The 22,690-nt window shown below is 36.7% G+C and overlaps 4 protein-coding genes across 5 annotated transcripts in view; all 4 read left to right on the forward strand.

The window, feature by feature from the left end:
• The window catches only part of LOC117635369, a 7,266-nt gene extending 5,985 nt beyond the window's left edge, over nt 1-1,281 (forward strand). The window contains exon 6 of the mRNA XM_034369700.1: nt 653-1,281. Coding sequence (XP_034225591.1) covers nt 653-1,267 — 615 coding nt within the window. The 3' untranslated portion in view covers nt 1,268-1,281. The remainder of the gene's footprint in view (nt 1-652) is intronic.
• A 1,026-nt stretch (nt 1,282-2,307) lies between these two features.
• On the forward strand, nt 2,308-7,400 carry LOC117635866 (exocyst complex component EXO70A1-like). Its single transcript, XM_034370244.1, has 11 exons — nt 2,308-2,653; nt 2,968-3,063; nt 3,168-3,373; nt 3,799-4,035; nt 4,387-4,525; nt 4,644-4,856; nt 5,735-5,940; nt 6,303-6,500; nt 6,579-6,678; nt 6,807-7,036; nt 7,133-7,400. Exons 1-11 carry the CDS (start codon nt 2,495-2,497, stop codon nt 7,248-7,250), a joined length of 1,902 nt encoding a protein of 633 aa, XP_034226135.1. The 5' UTR covers nt 2,308-2,494; the 3' UTR covers nt 7,251-7,400.
• Nucleotides 7,401-10,648: 3,248 nt separating this feature from the next.
• On the forward strand, nt 10,649-13,274 carry LOC117635072 (UPF0481 protein At3g47200-like). 2 transcript variants are annotated; one of them, XM_034369402.1, is made up of 3 exons: nt 10,649-10,725; nt 11,469-11,601; nt 11,776-13,274. In XM_034369402.1, exons 2-3 carry the CDS (start codon nt 11,599-11,601, stop codon nt 13,123-13,125), a joined length of 1,353 nt encoding a protein of 450 aa, XP_034225293.1. In that variant the 5' UTR covers nt 10,649-10,725; nt 11,469-11,598; the 3' UTR covers nt 13,126-13,274. The 2 variants fall into 2 exon arrangements, with proteins under 2 accessions (XP_034225293.1, XP_034225294.1); XM_034369403.1 differs by having other exon boundaries at nt 11,488-11,601.
• Nucleotides 13,275-15,274: 2,000 nt separating this feature from the next.
• On the forward strand, nt 15,275-17,164 carry LOC117635370 (UPF0481 protein At3g47200-like). The gene has a single exon (XM_034369701.1). The coding sequence runs from the start codon at nt 15,275-15,277 to the stop codon at nt 17,036-17,038; it is 1,764 nt and encodes a 587-aa protein (XP_034225592.1). The 3' UTR covers nt 17,039-17,164.
• The last annotated feature ends 5,526 nt before the right edge of the window (nt 17,165-22,690 follow it).

Genomic DNA, 22,690 nt, shown 5'->3' on the forward strand with positions numbered 1-22,690 from the left:
TATAGAGGTTGTTTGTGGTGGTTGATATATATATATACAGTCCCGATCTCTTGGACCACAGGAGTCCAAGAGATTGTGGTCACCCACCGTTGGATCTTAATCCAATGGTTCAAAATGATATATATAAATGCAATATGACATAAATGATTATTACCCGATTCAAGTCATAAATGAGTGAACTTTACATCCAACGGTGAGTGACCATAAATCTCTTGGACTACAGGGGTCCAAGAGATCAGGACTGTATATATATATATATATATATATATTTTTTGTGCATATATGTTGCCATTGAAATTCTACAAGAAGGGAATATTATCGGATGAAGAAGTGTTGATGTGCAACCCTTGAGCTGATATTTTCAAGCCTAAAGTTACAAATTTTGAATTTCATTTTATAAGATTTAATTTTTTTGATGTAATCTGAGTCATTGGATCATAGTCTAAGTGGTATCTTCTCTAGCCTAGGATCTAAGTGTTAGATTATGACAAGTGTAATCATCTCATAGGATGATAGGATCAAAGGCTAGGATTTAATCTTGGTGTAAATCTGTTAGAGAAGCATCTCTCTCTCTCTCTCTCTCTCTCTCTCTCTCTCTCTCCTAACGGATATATTCGAATAGTGGAGTGAAATGAAAAATAGAACCCTTCAGTATTTTGTTGATTTTATTCGGTGCTACTACTTGCCTACGGAGGACGAAAAGCATGAATATGGCCATAGGTTTTATGAAATCCCACCAAGCGTGACAGCGCTAGTGGATGCTGGAGTTAAGTTTGCCACAACAAGCACGAGGTCCTTACTTGACATACAATTCAACAGAGGATGTCTCAAAATTCCGAATTTTAGGGTAGACGATTGGACGGAAACTGTCTTCAGGAACCTGATTGCCTTCGAACAGTGCCACGATGATCACCAGGTGAAGTACATTTCAGACTTGATGTTCCTCATGGGGTGCATGATCAAGACTTCAAAAGACGTGGACTTGCTCATTGAACATGAAATTATATCTAACATGCTGGGGAGCAACGTTGATGTGTCCGCTCTGTTTAACCATATTGGCCAACGGGTTGGTTTGGGTCAGCCATACTATTACTTTAGTCTTTGCAAAAAACTCAATGCCTACTGCAAGGCCCCTTGGCACAGATGGAAAACTATTCTGAAGTGCGACTATTTCAACACTCCATGGAAAGTTGTTTCTACAATTGCTGCAATTGTACTCCTTGTGCTCACACTCGTACAAACGATATGCTCTATCTTATCCCTATAGCTTTGCATTATTTATATGTTTTTTCAAAGTGTTAAAACTGAGGAAGTAAAGTGGCACCGAATTAGTTTCTGATGCCAATGTCAAAGAACAATCCCTTGTATTGAATAATCAAGACTTGAATGGGAAGCAGCTTGCAAGGAACCTTTTCTTTTTGCAAATGTTGAAGAATACTCGCAGGACACACTTCGTGTATTTCGTGTAACAAGTTCAAAGGGAAATATGGGTCTTTCATCAGTTTGTTGTAGATAGAGCTAGGCCTGCCTGAAAATATTATCTTATACCAAGAAAGAGCCATCTAATCACCCAACGATTCAATTCAAATACTCATAAGGATCCCGAACCTCTGCATTATCCGCATTTCATAAAATTTCTCAAATTGTTAACTTTCAATTTTCATGAAAAATACCCAATTCATTGCAATATCTATCGATTACAGTCACCACACGTCAATTGATTGTAATTTGGAATTCAGCCAGAGTTCATGAAAAGAAGCTGCACCATATGTTTGGATGGAAACAAACTAATGCAAAGCGGAAAAGACAAGACTGGAAACGTCACAAAGAGAGAAGTAGGGGGGAGTTAGTCAACGTCGTTTTAGAAAAATATAAAAGAAAACTCTTTATTAGCTTAGGTGTCATATTTTGAGTTGTTGGATTTTTACAATGACTTAGATGAAACTAAATGCGAAGGCTCTAAATGCAAAACTCGGGATCCAAACGCTTTATTAGCTCAGGTGTCATCTATTGAAGTCCCAATTATTTATTATATTCCTTATAAATTGTGAATTTTAATGTTGTATTCGAGCTTTTTTTTTTATTTTTTTCCTGCACACATTAAAAATGTTAGAACTTAGAAGTAATTAATTAAAGGGAATGACAAAAAATTACTTTTCTTGTATGTACTTGTTTAAGTGGTTGGACAAAATTTACCATTTTTTTTTTTTTTTTGTTGCTCTTTTTTCAAATATAGAAAGTCTGATTAGCATGTGCGTATTAAGCAACGTATAGTGTAACGCGACAGAATGCAGTGCAATGCAAAAATATTAGAGGGACATGGCGGAACAAGATTTATATAGAATAGCCATCCACCAACACGATCCTCTTTATGAATGACTTACGCAAGCCACGCTGATCAGATTTCTCCACACGAATTTCGCGATTTCACTTTTAATTTTCTCTCCGGCCAAACACAGCGAAAATCCGGCGAGAAAAAGAAAAATTGAAAAAGATGGGGGTTCCGCAAGCAATGGCGGCCGTGGAAGCGAGAGCATCGTCCATAAGAGACGCGCTGAACAAGAGCCAGACCATTACCGACAGCATGGTCGCCATTCTCGGCTCCTTCGACCACCGTCTCTCCGCTCTGGAGACCGCCATGCGTCCTACTCAGGTACTCTCTCTCTCTCTCTCTCTCTCTCTCTCTCTCTCTCTCTCTGTTTGTTTCCCGAGAAACCTCTCGACAATGTCACGCTTCTTCATTATGTTTCCAAAATCTACTGCGTTTCGTTTCGCCTCCTGTAATTTACGTCTCTTTCGGTGAAAAATCTCTGCTTTTCGCATTTCGCATATATGTATATATGTAGCTGGAGCTGACGAGATCTGCTTAACGCTTTAGCTTTAGTTTACAGAAATTTAGGCTTCCGATTTGTTTGTTTGTTTTTTTCCTTGTGCCCCTTGTGAATTTGTGGTAATTGTGGATGGTAGATACGAACGCATTCGATTCGGAGGGCCCATGAGAACATTGATAAGACATTGAAGGCTGCAGAGGTGATATTGGGGCAATTCGACCTCACACGCAAGGTTAATTAGCTCTCTTTCTCTTCATCAACTCATGGCATTAAGATTTATAACTTGGTCTTGTTTTTATGTGAAGAATTTGATTGGAAACTGTGGTGTTTGTTTAGGCAGAGGCTAAAATACTGAGAGGGCCACATGAGGACCTGGAGAGCTATTTGGAAGCAATTGATCAGTTGAGGAGCATCATTCAGTTCTTCAGTAAAAACAAGACTGTTAAGAGCAGTGATGGGGTGCTTAACCATGCTAATGCCTTGCTTTCAAAAGCCATCTCAAAGCTTGAAGATGAGTTTAGACAGCTGCTTACAAATTACAGGTTCGTTTTAATTTTCTGATTGAACTTTAGGCATGTACGAGAAAACATCTTTTTCCAAATTCCAATTGCCACTTCCTGCTTAGAAATTGTCAGTCTACATACTAATCCCTCTCTCTCTGTGGTATTAGAATTGCATTAATAAACATGACAAGCAAGCACCAGCTTTCCTGAAGATTTATATACTATTTCCATTATATCTAATACAGTGTATTAAGTTCGTGTTTTTGTGTATCGTTTCCCTCTTAGAGAGGATGAGTATCTACAATGTTTGATCTGAAATATTGGATTTTGTACAGAAGCAGAGTTTGAAATTGATGAAAAATGAAATGCAATTTAAAACTGAAAACCATGACATGCCAATCCTAACATAGGAAAGCAGGTCTGATAACAAATTAACTCTGTGATTTATCTCTTTTGTATTTCAGTAAGCCTGTGGAGCCTGATCGTCTATTTGATTGTCTTCCTGACTCTCTACGGCCGTCATCAGATCCAGCTGGACAGAAAAGTGATGGAAAGAGTTCAGAGCACCAAAACAAAAGCTTACAACCTGTCATTTACACACCACTAACGCTTATTCCTCCAAGGGTTCTGCCATTACTGCATGATTTAGCCCAACAAATGATTCTAGCTGGCCATCAACAACAGCTATTTAGGATCTACAGGTGTTTTTTTTTTTTTTTTTTTCGTTTGTGTGGTTAATCTTATGTTGCACCATGGCTTAAGTTAGAAAAAGAAGAAAATGGTGGAGGAGAGTTTGCAGTTTTTATTTTTATTCTCCAGATAGAATACGAAATATTTCCATTTGCTCTTTTTCTTTGTTACATGAATATCAAAAAGGTAACGTAAGGATAACTGTAGATAGAAAAAATTGGAGAAAAAGGATTCCTGTAGCCAACCCCACTTATTTGAATATAAGGCTTGGTTGAGTCTGGTGTAAGTTCATCACTTCAAACCGTTGTGATCTCTGTTTCACATTTTATTCATAAACTGACAAAATGTTATTTATCTATCAGGGATACTCGTGCAGCTGTTATGGAGCAGAGCCTGAGGAAACTAGGTGTGGAAAGACTTAGTAAGGATGATGTTCAGAAAATGCAGTGGGAGGTTTTAGAGGCTAAGATTGGGAATTGGATACATTATATGCGGATAGCTGTAAGGATTTCTTTGACTTTGACTTGGTTGATTGTAAATTGTTTGTTTGTTGTTTTCTGTTGCGTTTTTATTTACAATTATTATCATATCATATTTATATATATATATATTTTTACAGGTGAAGCTGCTGTTTGCTGGGGAAAAGAAAATCTGTGATCAAATATTTGAAGGTGCCGATTCACTTAAGAATCCATGTTTTGCTGAAGTGACTGCAAACAGTATGACTGTGCTTCTCAGTTTTGGGGAGGCCATTGCCAGAAGCAAGAGGTCACCTGAAAAATTATTTGTGCTTTTAGACATGTATGAGATAATGAGAGAACTGCAGTCCGAGGTATTGAAATTTTAGTAACTACATAAAAACTAGTCCATGCATGACCAAACTTGTTTGGAAATGGTTAGTTGTTTACTTAATTTTAAATTTCGGGAGTTTCTTGTGATATATTTTGGGGGATAATTTATTAGGGATTGATGACATCATGACAGGTATTTAAGGTATGGGGCGTATGGGAAATTAACTTTACACGCACATACAAACAGTTTCTAGTTTTATGCATCAGTTCTTTTTTGTGAAAGCACTTCAAGTTGAAGAAAAAGTTTCTGAAGTTGCTCTATTTATATTAATTTGGGTCAAAACATGGAGTTTATCAAGTTCATGTCATCTTGGAAAAACTCTGTTTATATGCTTAGTGAACTGTCTCTATACCGTTGTTCACTCTTCACATTAATATTTTAGTCTCTTGCAGCGTACAATGCATAATGTAGTGTTGGTTTTATTATGAATGTGAAAATTATGCTATTGTGTTTATATGAATCAAGGTTATGACCTTCCTGTTCGTTTTCTAAAATCATTGGGAACTGTGTAAGTTTGGAAGGGGTCTAACAACACCTTAAAACTCTTCAAGGAATAGCATTCAGATTAACAAGTTCATGCGTTTAATTCCATAAGATGATCACTGGAGTAAATTGAAGGCCAAAATATAGAAAAGTGGTAACATTGCAATAATTAGTAGTGGCAAGCAGAATTCATATATTAATTTAGTTTGCAAGGGAATTAGAACTTTTACAGAAACGTAGAAGCTCAAGATGCTATGGATTGATGGTGTCATAGCAGGCTCGTCTTTATCTTTTTATGTTGATCAAATGTTGGTTTAATATTTCTAAGAAAACAAATTGATGGTTTAAATATAATTTTTAGATCTTATTTTTCAGATTGAATTACTTTTCGGAAGTAAAGCTTGTATGGAAATGCGGGAATCTGCCGTAAGTTTGACAAAACGTCTAGCCCAGACAGCCCAGGAAACCTTTGGTGACTTTGAAGAAGCTGTTGAAAAAGATGCCACAAAAACTACTGTTCTTGATGGAACTGTCCATCCATTGACAAGCTATGTGATAAACTATGTAAAGTTTCTCTTCGAGTAAGTAATGATTCCTGCTCTTTCTTCTTCTTGCTATTTGGTCCCCAGTCTGAGGAGCTCACAAATATATGTATAAATTTGAAGTAATCATGATAGCTGATGTCTTTCTGGATGATCTGATAAACGATATCAATCGCTCGATCCAATCTTATAGTAAATTCATCTGCTTTATTTATGAGGGTAATATTTAATTTATCAAGTTCATTATTACAATAATTTCTATATTAGCTAAGTTATTACTTTTGATTATTATTTATAGTTCTTCCTTTTCCCCAGTTCCAAATTTGGTTTTCTTTCTAGCTACCTCGGCTTTTGTCGATATTAACTGTGCAACAATCACACGACTGTTTTAATGTTCGCAGTTATCAGTCTACACTCAAGCAACTTTTTCAAGAGTTTGATGACGGTGATTCAGAGTCTCAGCTAACAGCCGTAACTACAAGGATTATGCAGGCTCTTCAGAACAATCTGGATGGAAAATCGAAGCAGTATAAAGATCCTGCACTCACTCAGTTATTTCTCATGAACAACATTCACTATATAGTGAGATCTGTGCGGAGGTTCGTACTAGTCTTGCTCTTTGATAGATTCTGATCCTATCTGCATCCTAACATTGCCGGTTAAGTAATTATATACAGGTCTGAAGCGAAGGACTTGTTGGGGGACGACTGGGTGCAGATACACCGAAGGATCGTGCAGCAGCATGCAAATCAGTATAAGAGGGTTTCTTGGGCAAAGGTTTTGATTATTTGATCAATCTTGTTCTCCATTATAATCCTTCTGATTGTGGATGTTAGCTGAAAATCATTCTCAGCTGCTCTGTTATTTTTGGCCTTTTTGTTTTTGTTTTTGTTGGTGAGATGCAGATTCTGCAGTGTCTTACCGTCCAAGGAGGAAATTCATCAGGTAGTGACAGCAGTTCACTTTCAAGAGCAATGGTGAAAGATCGGTTCAAGACCTTCAACGTCCAATTTGAGGAGCTTCATCAAAGGCAATCTCAGTGGACGGTTCCCGATAGCGAGTTGCGAGAGTCTTTGAGACTGGCTGTTGCTGAAGTCCTCTTGCCTGCTTACAGATCATTCGTCAAGCGTTTCGGGCATGTTTTTCTCACATTTGCAAACGTTCCTTTAAAAAATAAAATTCATAATCTTATTTTTTTTCAGCATTAATATGGATGTAATCTGTGTTGCAGGCCTATGATCGAGAATGGGAAGAACCCACAGAAGTATATAAGGTTTCGTCCTGAGACTATCGAGTCCATGCTGAATGAATTCTTTGAGAGTAAGACCTGGACTGAACCGAAGCGGTAGATATATATAGTTGTAGGCCTGTTTTGAAAGGGTCTGGCTTTGCAATTGGTATTCTTTGTACAATGATGAGGTTAAATAATAGTCCAATTTTATATGTCCCATGTAAAGCTTGCATTATTCTTCCAATTTATTTAACTATTTGTTTTTTCAGCTACTAAAATGAGAAAAATGTGTAATTTGGAAGATGTTTATCACTTCTAGAATTTTGTTTCCATGAAAAGATTAGGAGAGAACAATCATTGGAGGGGAAGTACTAGCGTCAAAGATATACTCTCTCTCTCTCTCTCTCTCTCTCTCCCCCTCTCTTGTAATGACGAATCCTTGAATGATAATGATAATTTGTTGTAAGGGCATAGTTGTATATGTCTCTCCGCAGTGTATAGAGAGGGCATAGAAAGTGGAAGCATCAGTTTTAGGAAAAAAGAAAAAAGAAAAGAACAAACAAAACCCACAACAAACAAACTTATAGGAAAAAGAAAAAAATGCAGCAGCAAAACTGAAAAATTTCTAGACTTCGTTTGCAAAGAAGGAAGAACTCCTTATGTGCAAGGAGTTAAATATTTTCGATTTAAAAAAGGATAAGCTAAAAAGGAAAAAAAGTAAAAAAATGGAAGAATAAATAAGAGCAAACTTTAGTTGCTTTTTTTCTTTGAATGAATTTGATAATCATCATGGCTTCATGAATGGAGAATACTTGGTTGATACTTTGTTAATTTCTTGTAACAAGGTCAAAGAACAATATGGATGCCTTTTCAACGTGTAGCATCAAACCTTATAAGCGAATACAAATTGCAAAGTGAAAACACTTAGTCCCACATTTGCCCAACGAAAGGGGTGCCTGAAGATAAGATAATCGCAGGAAGATGGATAATCAAGGTAAGCTAATTTTTTGTGTCTTCAATTATATATATAACCGTAAGCTAAATTAGAGGGTCATTATTGTAGATTTTCTTTCTTCATGTACCTTACATTTTGAACCTCAAGATTATCCAGCAAGCATTCCTCATTTCCACATCTACTTTTTTTTTTTTTTTAAAAGGATAATTGATACAAAGGTTGTTCCCCAACATAGGACTATATCATAGACACATACCCACCTACTTTTAAATCTTTACTTCAAACACAAATTTAAAATAGGTTGCCATGTAAGATAGATGTGTCCTAGTATTATTAAGTAAATTACAATAAATGCCATCTACACTTTCATATTATTTTCAAGCATGTCATTAACAGCCTTAATTATAATTAACACTCTCTATTAATAGCATATCAATCACCTCATTTCTTTTGGTTGGCACTCCCTCTAACCCATCGGCAATTTCTAAAAAAATTTGAATTAAAAAAAAAAATCCCAAAATTACTTTTCCAATAAATAATTTACCTATTAATATATATCGGTACATTATTTACACACAAAAGTCAGTTACTTTGTACATTTTTTTTTTCTTCCAGAAAATAGGTATGTTGTATAATTGAAATTTCTGCCTATTTGTCATAAATTAAAAATAGGTACATTATTCTGAAGAAAAAAAAAAAAGGTTCATTATACTCAGTAAATTTTTTTACTAGGTACATTATTAGATTTAAAAAAAAGGTACATTATTTAGATAAAAAAATTTCATAAAACAAACAATAAATAGATTATCAAGTGATTTTTCATAAAACAAGTAATAGGTACATTATTTAGAGAAAAAAATAGATACAAACTTTAGAGAAAAAATACCTATAGGTTCATTATATAGGTACATTATTAGAGAAAAAATAGGTTAATTTTTATAAAAAAAATTTTGTTTTTTCATAAAACGAACAATAAAGAGATGATAAAATTATTTTTCATAAAACAAGTAGGTACTTTGTTTAAAGAAAAAAAAAAGGTACATTATTTAGAGAAAAAAAATAGGTATATTATTTAGAGAAAAATAGGTTCATTTAAAAAAAAAATTCATAAAAGAAACAATAAATAGATTATCAAATTATTTTTCAACATAATTAGAATGTACACTATTACTCATAAAACTATAATAAAATAGATTATTAATTGTATAATTCATAAAAGGAAAACAACATAATTTTTATATATTAAGCTATATTAGGTAACTTACTTACTTGGATACTAGTCATTGGATTTTATTTGAAATAATTGGGTATTTTAAATAGAAAAATATAAGAAAGAGCTGTAGGTGATTAAAAATGAATTTTATGAGTTTAAGCTCAATTTAGTATTGATTTTAGAAACTGGAAATTTAAAGGATTATTCTTAGATCTGGATCTTTGGATGCAAAATAAATAAATTTCTAGCACAAGTTCCTTTGTTGGCATATTAGGCAAGAAGAGAATCAACTGCCAGCCATAGCAACATAGAAAGAATATATGTAATGCATGATTATTTATATTGCTAAACATCTAATTAATGCATGATTATTTATATTGCTAAACATCTAATTAATGCATGATTATTTATCCAGACATTAAGTTGTAGTTCACATAATTTATTTATATTTTCTAGTAGGTTGTTTGAAAAAAAAAATTGTTTTAATTGTAATAGACTATTTGGATGTGCTTGTTACTATTTGTTTTGATAAGTAGTAGTTATTTTATTTTATCCTCTAACTTTTTTTTCTTAATTATATATATATGCAAATTATATAGAAGATTCTTGTAAATTATATATATATATATATGCAACTTTTTTTCTTAATGGATGTAGAAGATTCTTGTAAATTATGATTTGTTGAATTTTGTGGCAATGAAAAGAACTAGAAAAAGGAATAGATATTATGTGGAAACTTTTTCCTATTGTAGATAATCCTGCATTTAATGGGAAGCATCTTGCAGAGTGAACCTTTTTCTTTTGTTATGAAGAAGAATTAGATAATACTTCGTTAGTTTCTTGTAACTGTGTCAAAGGATAATATGGCACTTTTCATTGTCTGTATATATAGGCATCAAGAAATTAAGGACGTGTCATCCAAGTAATCTTCAATATTTGCAAAAAGAAAAGGTTCCTTGCAAGCTCACGCCTGGAATTCTCAACACAATTAACATGTTAAGTTAATCAAACACAAACACCAATCCGAGTCGCGAAGCTCAAACCTACACAAATGCAAGGAGAGAAAAATGGAGAATCTAGCGAGGTTGCTTTCTTTTTGTTCCACGCGAATAATTCAATCTTGAGAAAGAAGGCCTTGTGGGGCATCTCCAGCAGCGAATGTTTTTTTATATTTTTTAATCCAACTAAACTATGGTCACCGTTCCCCTTTGCAATGAACCTTTCTCTTTTGTTACAAAGAAGAATTAGAATATACTTTGTTAGTTTCTTGTACCAATGTCAAAGAACAATATGGCACTTTTGATTTTGTATATATATATAGGCATCAATTATAATAACTATCAGTCAGCTTGTCCCTGCCTGAAAATAATATATCTCGATTACAGAGGTCGATTACAGAGGTGGCCAAATCATCCACCCAAACTGGTATGTATCTTTTAATCGTGTCTGCAATATGCAAAATTTCTTTGTACATTTGTTGAAAGATTTCATGATTAATTAGATATGACTAAATTAGAAATATTTAGCTATAAATATGTAACTATTGAATACTTAGGTGCTTTATATACTTGTATTTTCTACTTCAGCCCCCTAACTTAATGATTCTAGCTCCACCCCAACGAGTAACATAGTCGCCTCCATGTGTAGAACAACAATAGCAAACCACCAAAATGGTCCATAATGAGAAGTATCTAGGAAGGCCAATAATGTCTTTGTCAAAGACTCATGTTATCATTCATCTAATCTCATACATGTTTACATACATTATTGGAAAACATGAGACATAAAAACATATGGGAGCTGATTTTCCCATTCTTTTTTATCCACATACACATCCTTTTGTTTATAAAAAAAAAAAAAAAATTATTTTGTACTAAAACATATAAGGAAGTGTAAGTGAACAAAAGATGAGTGGGAAAATCGGCTCCCAAAAATATAACCAATTATATTGAGCTAAAAGTGTCAACAATCCTTTCAACATACTCATTAAATATCTTTAGCCATAATTAACCCTTTTGTTAATGGGAACCAAAAAAGAAATAGAGGAAGCTATACATTTTTAATTGAATAAACAGGGCTTGAATGGGAAGCAGGTTGCAAGGGAACTTTTCTTTTTGCAAATATTGAAGAATACCTTGGATGACATTTTGTGAATTTCTTGTAACAAGGTCAAAGGTCTTTCCTCAGTTAGTTCCACAGATTGTAGAAAGAGCTCTAAGCTTGCCTGAAAATAATATCTTATACCAAGGAGGAGTCATCTAGTCAGCCAATGATTCAACTAAAGTACTTACGAATAAGATGGTAAGCTTCATCATCCTCAACCTATGATCATAATTTGATTTGACCTACCAACGTTATCAATTAACTCTAGAGTTTTTGACATGCAATATTATAAATTTAAAAAGCACATATACTGACCGATGCTGGCTTACTAACTAAAGTAAAATTTTGGCTCTGCCATACACATGATGACAGAGGGGCCGTGCACATATTTCAGGGACGCCCCATAGGCATGGCGATAGAGGTATAGCGCATGATGGTGCTTCAAGCATACCAACCAGTGATGAGGGATCGATAATTGGAAATTCGAGTGATTCAGTGGCGATTGCCATACAGCGATTAATCCGAGGTACGCCTGATCTGAGGCCTGAGTGTTGCATCTACAATGTCCCGGAGAGATTTCGCAAGGGGAATGAAGAATTCTACAAACCTCGTGTAGTCGCAATCGGACCTTATCACTTCAAAGATGCAAGCTATGACATGTGTAAGCCCAAATACGTGGACGCCTTTTTCCGCCGGAACAAGCTCAACTTCGACCATTGTCTTGGATTAGTGAGAGCATGGGAAGCAAAAGCAAGGAGCTATTATGCGAACCATATTGAACTAAGTAGTGATACGTTTACTTTTATCATGCTGCTGGATGCAACTTTTGTTTTGGAACTCATGCTTAGGCATCACTTTTCTAGATACAGAGATAATTATGATCCGATATTTCACAAGCCGAGGATGATTGAAGACGTTTACCACGACATCTTGTTGATCGAAAATCAACTTCCCTTCTTCGTCCTTGAGGGTTTGTACGAGCAAATCGGTACGAATAGTCTCTCTCCAGGAGATGATCATCTTTCTTTCACCATGCTAACTCATGAGTTCTTCAAGCATTTCGTGAAAATTGATAAGTTTCCCGCCCATGTTGTCTCTGCTAATGATCAAGTGAATCATTTTGTTGATTTTATACGACGCTACTACTTGGCGCCGCCACGGCCTCAAGAGGACCAGCAAAATCTTGAAATTCCACCAAGCGCGACGGCACTCTATGAGGCCGGAGTTAAGTTTGATACAATTAAAGGCAGTGCCTCCTTGCTTAACATAGAATTCAAGAATGGTTGTCTCAAAATTCCAAATTTCATAGTAGACGACTGGACAGAAACTCTCTTCAGGAACCTGATTGCTTTCGAGCAGTGCCACTACACAGAGAAGTACATTTCCCAGTTTATGTTCCTCATGATGTGCATGATCAGGACTTCAAAGGACGCAGATTTACTCATGGACTCCGGAGTCATATCTAGCATGCGAGGGAGTAGTAAAGACCTCTCCATTCTATTTAACCATATCAGCAGAGACGTTGGCTTCGGAGAGCCTTTTTATTACTTTCAGATTTGTGCAGATCTAAATGCATACTGCAATACCCGTCGGCACCGGTGGAAGGCAATTCTGAAGCGAGACTATTTCAACACTCCATGGAAACTTGCTTCTACTATTGCTGCAATTATACTCCTTGTGCTCACATTCATCCAAACCATATGCTCTATCTTATCCCTCTAAGGCCTTGTTTGGTTCACGGAAGAGATTTGAGGGGAAATCACTTCCTACGTTATTTTCCAATGGATGGGAAATGGAAGATTCATTTTCCAAGTATGGAGAGCTATCACTTTATTTCATTTTCCATGTTTGTTTTGTGTAGGAATGGAAAACAAAGTTTGTATAATTTTCCAATTATACCCATATTAAATCAAATAAAAAAAGAACGTATTTAATGATATATTGTAATTCTAAATTGTTAGTGGGTACAAAATGGTCATGAAAAATGTGCATTAAATGTTGGCTCATTTTTTCAAACTTTCCCATAAGGAGGGAAAACAAAACCCAAGTTGAGATGAGGGCTCCACTTTCCCCCTTACTTTCCCATGTGTCAGGCAACCATTTCTCATGCCTGAACTTACCAAATATAGGAAAGCAATTAATTTCTCATCCTCAAACCCCCTTTCCCATGAACCAAACGGAGCCTAAGATGAGACATTACGGATCGACAACCAACACTACAAGAAAAAATGTCAGTAGTGACCAATTCCTTATGACCACATGAATAATGGTCACAAATACAGTGAATCTAATGACTAATAATACTCGCTAAATGATTGACCAATTGGTGGGCAGCATAGCCGAGGGGCAAATCTAGCGTCTCCAAGGTCTTTTCCAGCAAGAGGAGGTGTAGCTACACCTCATTGCGCCTGAATGAGTCCGCCAGTGCAGGCAACTCTTTAACCCCCCATGGTATCGCAGTCTTTCGCATCTCGATGCATTGCAAAATTACGACTTGTCCACCGCATTCCATTGCTTGCATTAAGGACAGCACATTATTATGCGTCCTCATGTCCAGACTTCCACAAACCCCAAAAGTTCATCTCGACTAGATGTTTGTGCCCAAGCTTAACATCTCAAACACATAACTATGAGCCAATTGAGACGTGGCCTTCACAATAGACAACCCCTGCGAAGCACCTGTCTTGCAAGGGATCTTTCTTTTTTTTATTTTTTTAAAGTTTTATAAAGAAGACTTATGTTTGAGCAAATTTCTGCATGGGGAATTTTCTTTGGTTGATTCTTCGCCTTTTGAGCTTCCTTTTCTCTCTTCTTCCTCGATGCTTGTGAAAAAGGTTGGAGTACATAGACCACACTCGCGGCGTGTCGGCCAAAGGCCCTTCGATGCCTAAGTCAGTTAAATGATCTTGAAAAAGATGTAGAGGTAATAGAATGGATGGAGGTCTTCTCTCATGGAGAGAGCCAAGCGGCTAGAACCGTGTATGTGGGTGGTCAGAGCCGTAAGGGAAAGAGAGCCAAGGGTGGCGTGAGAGAAAGAGAGCTTTTTGTGTAGGGTTTCATAATTACCTCTTGTGTGTTGTATAGCCATGTATTAATAGAGTCCTTGTAGACTAAGGTTTGAATAATAATCCTTATTTATTTAGGATTATTCTTACCCATAAATAGGAGATTGGAATTAATCAAGGAGATTTGATTTGAGGAGATATTCTCATTTTAAATAAAAAATAATTTCTCTAATTAAATAGGATTAATTAGGGTAATTAGTTGACTTAAGGAATATTCCCTTTCCACATGTCGCCCATCTATTGGTTGCTGAAATATGTGTTCCCACAACTTAGATAATACTTTTTTTTTTTTTGTTTCACGGGTAGATAATACTTTGTTAATTTCTTGTAACAATGTCGATGAATAATACTTTGTTAATTTCTTGTAATAATGTCAAAGAATAATATGGAACTTTTCATTCTGTTATATGCACATTAATTATAATGATCAGCCACTTCCAGAGCTTGTCTCAAATGCCTGCCTGAAAAAAATACATCTTGATTACAGAGGTGGAGTCATCTAGTGAAAATCATCCACCCAACCTGGTACGCCTTATGTTTTTTTAATAATAAATTATGCAAAATTTACATGTGTAGAAAGATTTCATGATTAAATTTTGATCTTTTTAGCTACCCGAACATAATCACTTAACATACTCTTTTGCATTCTGATAAGATGTTAAAATGAACCCAAAAAAACATCAAACCCACCTGAGTTAAGGCGGGAAATATATATATGGCAATTGGGTTGTAGCTCAGCTTAACTCCGTCACTTGTATTCTAGAGGTATTTTATCTCAACAACAAACGAGTCAAGTAATGCCATACATGGCATTTGCACCAGATGTTCGTCCTCCTGACTCAAAGAGGTTGGGTGCTGCGACAAGAATTAAAAAAGGGCAATGTCAATGGGCGCGACTATTTCCGTGGAAGGGGCGACACAAGGCGTCGTCTTCTCCAAAGGAAACTTCATCAACGACGGATGTTCGAAGTACTGCATCCACAAATGATGGACCAGCAGTGGAGAACCCAAACCCGCGCGATCAAGCTGCGATTCCATCTGAGGGTTTAGCGTCGCGAGAAACGCCGTCATCTGGGCTGCCAAAGGAGATTTCAATGACAACACGGGGTCCTCCAAGTCCAAGAGAATCAACCAATGCTGCTGGACCAGCAGCTGCTGCAGCAGTGGAGAACCCAAACCCGCGCGATCAAGTGGCGATTCTAATTGAGGGTAAGATGCAAAGAACGCCGCCGTTTTCGCCAGATTGTGCTATTTACCAAGTCCCCGAGAGATTTCGCAATGGAAATGAACAACACTACAAACCCCGGGTGGTCCCAATCGGACCCTATCACTCCTACCACGGAAGTTTCCCACAAATGCAAAGCTATAAGCTCAAATACGTAGAGGCCTTCACCAGCCGAAACGGGCTCGGATTCATAGACCAATGCCTTGGCTTTGTGAGAAGTTGCGAGATAAGAGCCAGGAGATATTATGTCGAGCCCATTGACCTAAGCAGTGATGACTTCTCCGAGCTGATGCTGGTGGACGCAATTTTTGTCTTGGAGCTTATACTCAGGTATCAGTTTCCCCAATATATAGACGACGGCGATCGAATATATCATAAGCCGCGGATGATAGCAGATGTTTTCCTTGATGTCGTGTTGTTGATCGAGAACCAAATTCCCTTCTTTCTTCTTGAGGGTTTGTATGACCTTGTTGATAGCCGCTACAAAGGAGATCTCAGCTTCTTTGTGGATCTTACGCATGAGTTCTTAAAGGGTTACGTCAAAATCGATGACTTTCCTGGTGATCACGCACCTGTGCCTCGAGTTGACCATGGAGTGAAGCATTTTGTTGATTTTATACGATACTACTACTTGCCCCCGCCTGCTGTGGAGGGTGAAAATCACGATAGGCCTATGGAGGGTGAAAATCACGATAGGCCTAGGGAGGGTGAAAATCCCGGAGTTCATCCTAGGGTTGAAGAAATCCCACCAAGCGTGACAGTGCTAGACGAGGGTGAAAATTCCGGAGTTCATCCTAGGGTAGAAGAAATCCCACCAAGCGTGACAGTGCTAGACGATGCCGGAGTTCAGTTTGTGACAAGAAGAACAACCTTCTCACTTGACATACAATTCAACAACGGAAGTCTCATAATTCCGAATTTTAGAGTTGACGATTGGACGGAAACTCTCTTCAGGAACCTCATCGCCTTTGAACAGTGCCACGATCACCAAATGAAGTACATTTCGCAATTTATATTCCTCATGGGGGGCATGATCAAGACTTCAAAGGACGTGGACTTGCTCATTGGACATGGAATTATATCTAGTATGCTGGGGAGTAACGATGATCTGTCCACTCTATTTAACTGCATTGGCCAAGGGGTTGCGGTCAATTCGAAAACTTATCGTTACCTTGACCTTTCCCAAAGACTCAATGCCTACTGCAAGGCTCGTTGGCACAGATGGAAAGCAATTCTGAACCGGGACTATTTCAACACTCCATGGAAACTTGCTTCTACTATTGCTGCAATTATACTCCTTGTGCTCACACTCATCCAAACCGTATGCTCTATCTTATCCCGCTAAGAGGAGACATTACGGATCGACAACCAAGAACAATCTTTTCACCATACTCATTAAGTTTCATCCTCATAAGCACTCATTGTTTATGAATCTCCATATATAATAACAAAGTGTTTTAGTTCCATTTATGTTTAGTACCCTTATAATATTTTTCATTTTTGAAGAAAAAAAATGCAGTAACAGTAAATTAAATAAAAGTTCAAATGCATCTTCCCAAGGACTATCTTAATTAATTAGGCCCAGATGTTAGAATTACATTGTCTTTATTGCAAATTCCTAAAGAATTTTTCTTCTTCAGTACAAGTGATTTGGGGGGAAGGGGTTTATAGAAATATTCATTGGGTGCTTGAAAGTATCGAACCTCTGCCCACATCGGTGGAGGCAGAAAAGCTTAACCAACAGAGGTATACCCATTGGCAAAAACACAAAATTCTTAAACGTGGGCAATTTTTGGACTTTAGAAAATTTTACCATTAGAGCCTAATTTATTTTTGGCATTTCAACGAACTTCTGATTCTCGAAGTTTAACCATATTCATATCTGCTATCAAACGACTGTTGTTGAGAACTTCTAGTAGTTATATTTTCTATTATCAAATTCTACTAGTTATTCATTTTACTCTCATTTAGCAAATGTTAGGTGTAATCGCTTTCAAGTTACAACGACCTCTACTCTCCAGTAGTTATTCAGTTTTACCCTTCCCCTTTATATTAACTCTCTTTCATTCATTTCTTTATTCCCATCTCTCTCGCAATCACCCTAGTAACCTTCTATTACATTACTTGCGTTAATTAATTCCTCTTAATTAAGCATGGAAATCAATGCAAAAGCTGATCACCACTCAACCACAGAGCCATTGCTCCCAATTTCAAGCAACCCTTCAAACCCCATCGTGTCCCAGTCAATCACATCCCAATCCATTGCAAGATTAGTACAAGTCCACCGCATTCTATTACTTGCATTAGGGACATTCACATTGTTATGCGTCTTCATGCTCACGCCCACACAAACCCCAAAAATCCAACTTGACTCGCTCTTCGTGTCCAAGCTTAACGTCTCAAACACATCACTAGGTGCCAGTTGGGACGTGGCCTTCACCATAGACAACCCCAACATGGTCTCATGGGTTCACTTCGACCGGATAGAAGGTTCAATTTTATACAAAGATAGCCCTCTGGCGATATACTTTGTCAAGCCATTTGACTTGGGTTTGAAGGAACAAAGAATGATGCATGTGAAGATATCGATGACCAGATTACAGAATCAGCCGGCGATGAAGGTGTCAGATTTGGAAGAAATGAATAGGCAACGTGAAGATGGTGCTGTGGGTTTGAAGATGGAAATGTTTGCATGGGCTACTTATAAGAAGGGTTGGTGGGGAACACAAGATGTCATGATGGAGGCTCATTGTTTGGGTTTGAGGATTGGCTTCTTGCCTAAAGTTGGGTTCGGTAGCTGGATCAGTGGAGGGCCAATGACTTGCTCGACTGTATGAAGTTGATTATATCGGAAATTTGTATATTTTGTTAGGTAGTACTAGGTTTGAATTTGTAATTTGATGGATGTAGAAGATTCTTGTAAAAAATTATGAACAAGGAGGAACTTGTGTGTCTTTCTCTAGGGATTAATGCATTAAAAGTGAACGTAATATAGGAACCTTCTTTTGATCTTTACCCATGTTTAAATGCCATCAAAATGAGTAATCTTTTAATGTGACTATAACACTATCAGGTTGTGTTCTTAATCCATAGTGTCGGTTTGGCATTGATTATTAAATTAATATAATATTACTAAGCTATAGCATTATATTAATGAAATATAATATTTAATGTGAATTTTAAAGTGGAGCTCTGTACAATTGCTTATTACGCACTTGCTAATAGGGTGTGCATTCAAACCGGCAAATCAGAAATCTGAACTGAATCACATCAGAAAAAATCGTGACAAAACCGAGTTGACCAAAAAGTCAACATCTAGTCAAAAAAACGAACCGAACCAATTTGACCGATTTTAATTTCTGTTCTATACCTCCAAAAACCGAATCAGGCCAAACCGAACTAGCTTGAATATAATTAATTTTTATGTTTTAATTTTTACCTTAGCCAACTCCAACTTGAAGCCCAAGACCTTATACCTCAGCCAAAATCCAAGGGCTTGAAGCCCATCTTCTCTCTCTCTCTTCCTTTCTCTTTTTCTTCTTTCTTCTTTCTTCTTTCTTCTTCTTTTCTCTCTTCCGTGTGCCTGTGCGGACACTCTCTCTCTGTTCTTCTTCCCACTTTTTCTTCTTTCTTCCTCTCTTTTTTCTTCTTCTTCTTTTTTCTCTTCCTTGTGCCTGTGCCAACAGTCTCTCTCTCTCTCTCTCTTCTTCTTCCTCCTTTTTTTTTTTTTTAATCCCTCGCTTCTTTTTCTCTCTTTCTCTCTTTTTCTTCTTTCTCTTTTTTTATTCTCTCTTCCATGCACCGAGACTCTCTCTTTCTTCTTCTTCCCCCCCCTCCCCCCCTTTTTTTTATCCCTTCTTCTCTCTTTCTCTGTTTTTCTTTTTTCTTCTCTCTTTCTCTCTAGAAGAAAACCTAGCCTCAACTTCTTCTTCTCTTCCTCTTCTTTTCTCTGTTTGATTTCTCCTTTTGTTTTTCTCGATAGATTGGAGGATATGTTTTTCGTTTTGCTGGATCTAATTACTGGAAAAGGGCAGCTAGAGAAGCTACAAGTTTTTTGTGTTTTTACTAATTGCTGAGATCTGGGTTTTTTGGGATGTGGTTGTGTTATTATGTATATCAATTGATTGTATTTTCAGGTATCAACAACTAGGTTTTTAGAGGTTGTTTGTGGTGGTTGATATATATATATATATATATATATATATTTGCATATATGTTGCCATTGAAATTCTACAAGACGGGAATATTATCGGATGAAGAAGTGTTGATGTGTAACCCTTGAGCTGATATTTTGAAGCCTAAAGTTACAAATTTTAAATTTCATTTTATAAGATTTAATTTTTTTGATGTAATCTGAGTCATTGGATCATAGTCCAAGTGGTATCTTCTCTAGCCTAGGATCTAAGTGTTAGATTATGACAAGTGTAATCATCTCATAGGATGATAGGATCAAAGGCTAGGATTTAATCTTGGTGTAAATCTATTAGAGAAGCATCTCACTTCTCTCTCTCTCTCTCTCTCTCTCTCTCTCTTAACAGATATATTCGAATAGTGGAGTGAAATGAAAAATAGAACCCTTCAGTATTTTTCACAGCACCATAGTTGCATTTTATTTGCAACTTTCGTTCTTTCCAAACACTCAAAATCTCCATAAAACTAAACACAAAAAGCTATGAATTCTAACATGGCCCCAGAGCCAGGTTCGGTTGCCTAAACTGGGCGTGAATCTGTGAACAGAGAATTGGAATCGATTCAAGCTGTGCTCGAGCTCATTCAACGATCGAGGTGGTGTGATTTCTTGAATCCAATGTCTAATATAATATGGCAGGATCGAGCACCACTGAGCTTAGCACGCCAATTTTCAATGGAGAAAATTATGAGTTCTGGAGTATTCGGATGAAAACCATTCTGAAATCTCATGGGTTGTGGGATCTTGTTGAAAATGGTTTCGATGCTTCAGATCCAAAGAAGGAGAAGAAGAAGATAGAAGATAGTCAGGTCGCTGAAGTGGAGAAGCCTACGATGGCTGAAATTCTGATGAAGGATGCTCGCGCACTTGGGTTGATCTCAGGTGCCGTCTCAGATCCAATCTTCCCCAGAATCGTGAACGAGGAGACCTCAAAGGGTGCTGGGGACATTCTGAAGCAAGAGTTCAGAGGAGATAAGCAAGTAAAGAGCGTAAAATTGCAAGGTTTGCGTCGTGAATTTGAATACACTCATATGAAAGATAGTGAGTCCTTATCTGTATACCTTGCTAGACTGTTCGATATAATGAATCAAATGAAGAGTTATGGTGAGGATCTGTCTAGGGAAAGAGTTGTGCAAAAAATTGTTGATTAGTTTGCCTAGATCATATGACCCTATTTGCTCTATGATTGAGCACTCTAAGGACCTTGAAACTCTTGAGGTTCAAGAGGTAGTTGCTTCTCTAAAAAGCTTTGAGCGCAGATTGGATAGACATGCTAAAAACTCTATAGAAAGGGCTTTTGCTAGTCTAAATGTTAGAGGTAAAAATCATACAGGTGGAGGTAATTCTGGAAATAAAAAATCTCAGAAAAACTGGAAATCCAATGAAAAGAAATTACATAGTAAGCCTAATTCTACTTCCAAACCAAATGTCTCTAATAATGGAAAAAAAAAAAAAAAAACAGCTTGTGAACACTGTGATAAACTGTATTATGGCAAATGTTGGTTTGAAGGGAAGCCTAAATGCACAGGTTGTAGGAAGTTTAGGCATGTGATCAGAGACTGCAATGGAAATAAACCTATACAAAAGGTGAACTATGCAAACTAGGTTGAAGAAACTGGTACTTTGTTCTATGTATGTAATGCTGTGACAAATGTGAAGGTGAACCATTCATGGTACATTGATAGTGGTTGTAGTAATCACATGACATGTGATGAAAGGTTATTAGTTAACATTCAAAGGAACCTGACTTTCAAGGTGAAGATGGGAACTAGAGAAATTGTTTAGGTTGCAGGAAAAAGAACTCTGGAGATAGAGACCAAATTGGGTCGAAAACACATACAAGAAGTGATGCTTGTTCCAGGACTTGAGGAGAATCTTCTCAGTGTCGGACAAATGATGGAACACGATTAGGGGTGGCATTTTAGACCCAAAAACTGAAAAATCGCAAAAACCAACCGACATTTAACCGCAATGGAACCGCAATCGTGGGAAACCGAACCGCATTTGCGGTATGAAGAACCGAACCTCATTTGCAGTTGCTGTTGCGGAATTTGATTTTCACAACTTGCGGTTACCGCAAACCGTGACTATATTTTTAAAAAAATAAAAATTGCATTTTATTGTTTAATTGTAGCCGTTGTATAAACAAGACCACTTATCTTGTAAGTAATTAGTTTATTTATGCTTCTTTTTATAATAAAATGTAATAAACTTATGTTGTTTTATTTGTAGATAGCATTGGTGCTCAAACAACACAATGGGGTCCTTCAAATCTACTCACCACCACCAACACTTGAGTTTGTAACATTGTTGCATTGCATTTTCCTTTTAGTTTGTAATTTTAATTAACTTTGAATTGGATATTTCCTTTGGGTTGTAACTTTAATTCATTTTGCATTGCATTTTCCTTTTGGTTTGTAACTTTAAAGGATTTGGAATTGGAATGCTTGAGAAGTTGAGGTTGTGAATGCTTGAGAAGTTTAACTTTAATTGGAATGCTTGGAATTGTGACTTTAATTTTCTTTAGGGTTTGAATACTTGAGAAGTTGAGGAGGTTGTGAATTTATATATGCTTGAGAAGTTGAGGCTGTGAATTTATATTCTTGGGATAAAGTATGCTTGAACTCAAAATGCTTCAAAAAAAAGTATCAAAACTAGGCCTAAAATGTGGAAGATTAGATTTTTATGACACAAAAAGCACTTGCGGTCAACTATTTGCTGCATGGTAATTTTTGAAACTGCAAACTGGCCGCATTTTGCAGTTTACCGCTAGCAGTTTAAAACCGCAAGTTGTTTTTGTGTCATAAA

Source organism: Prunus dulcis, chromosome 7 (assembly GCF_902201215.1).
Source record: "Prunus dulcis chromosome 7, ALMONDv2, whole genome shotgun sequence".
Taxonomy (NCBI): domain Eukaryota; kingdom Viridiplantae; phylum Streptophyta; class Magnoliopsida; order Rosales; family Rosaceae; genus Prunus; species Prunus dulcis.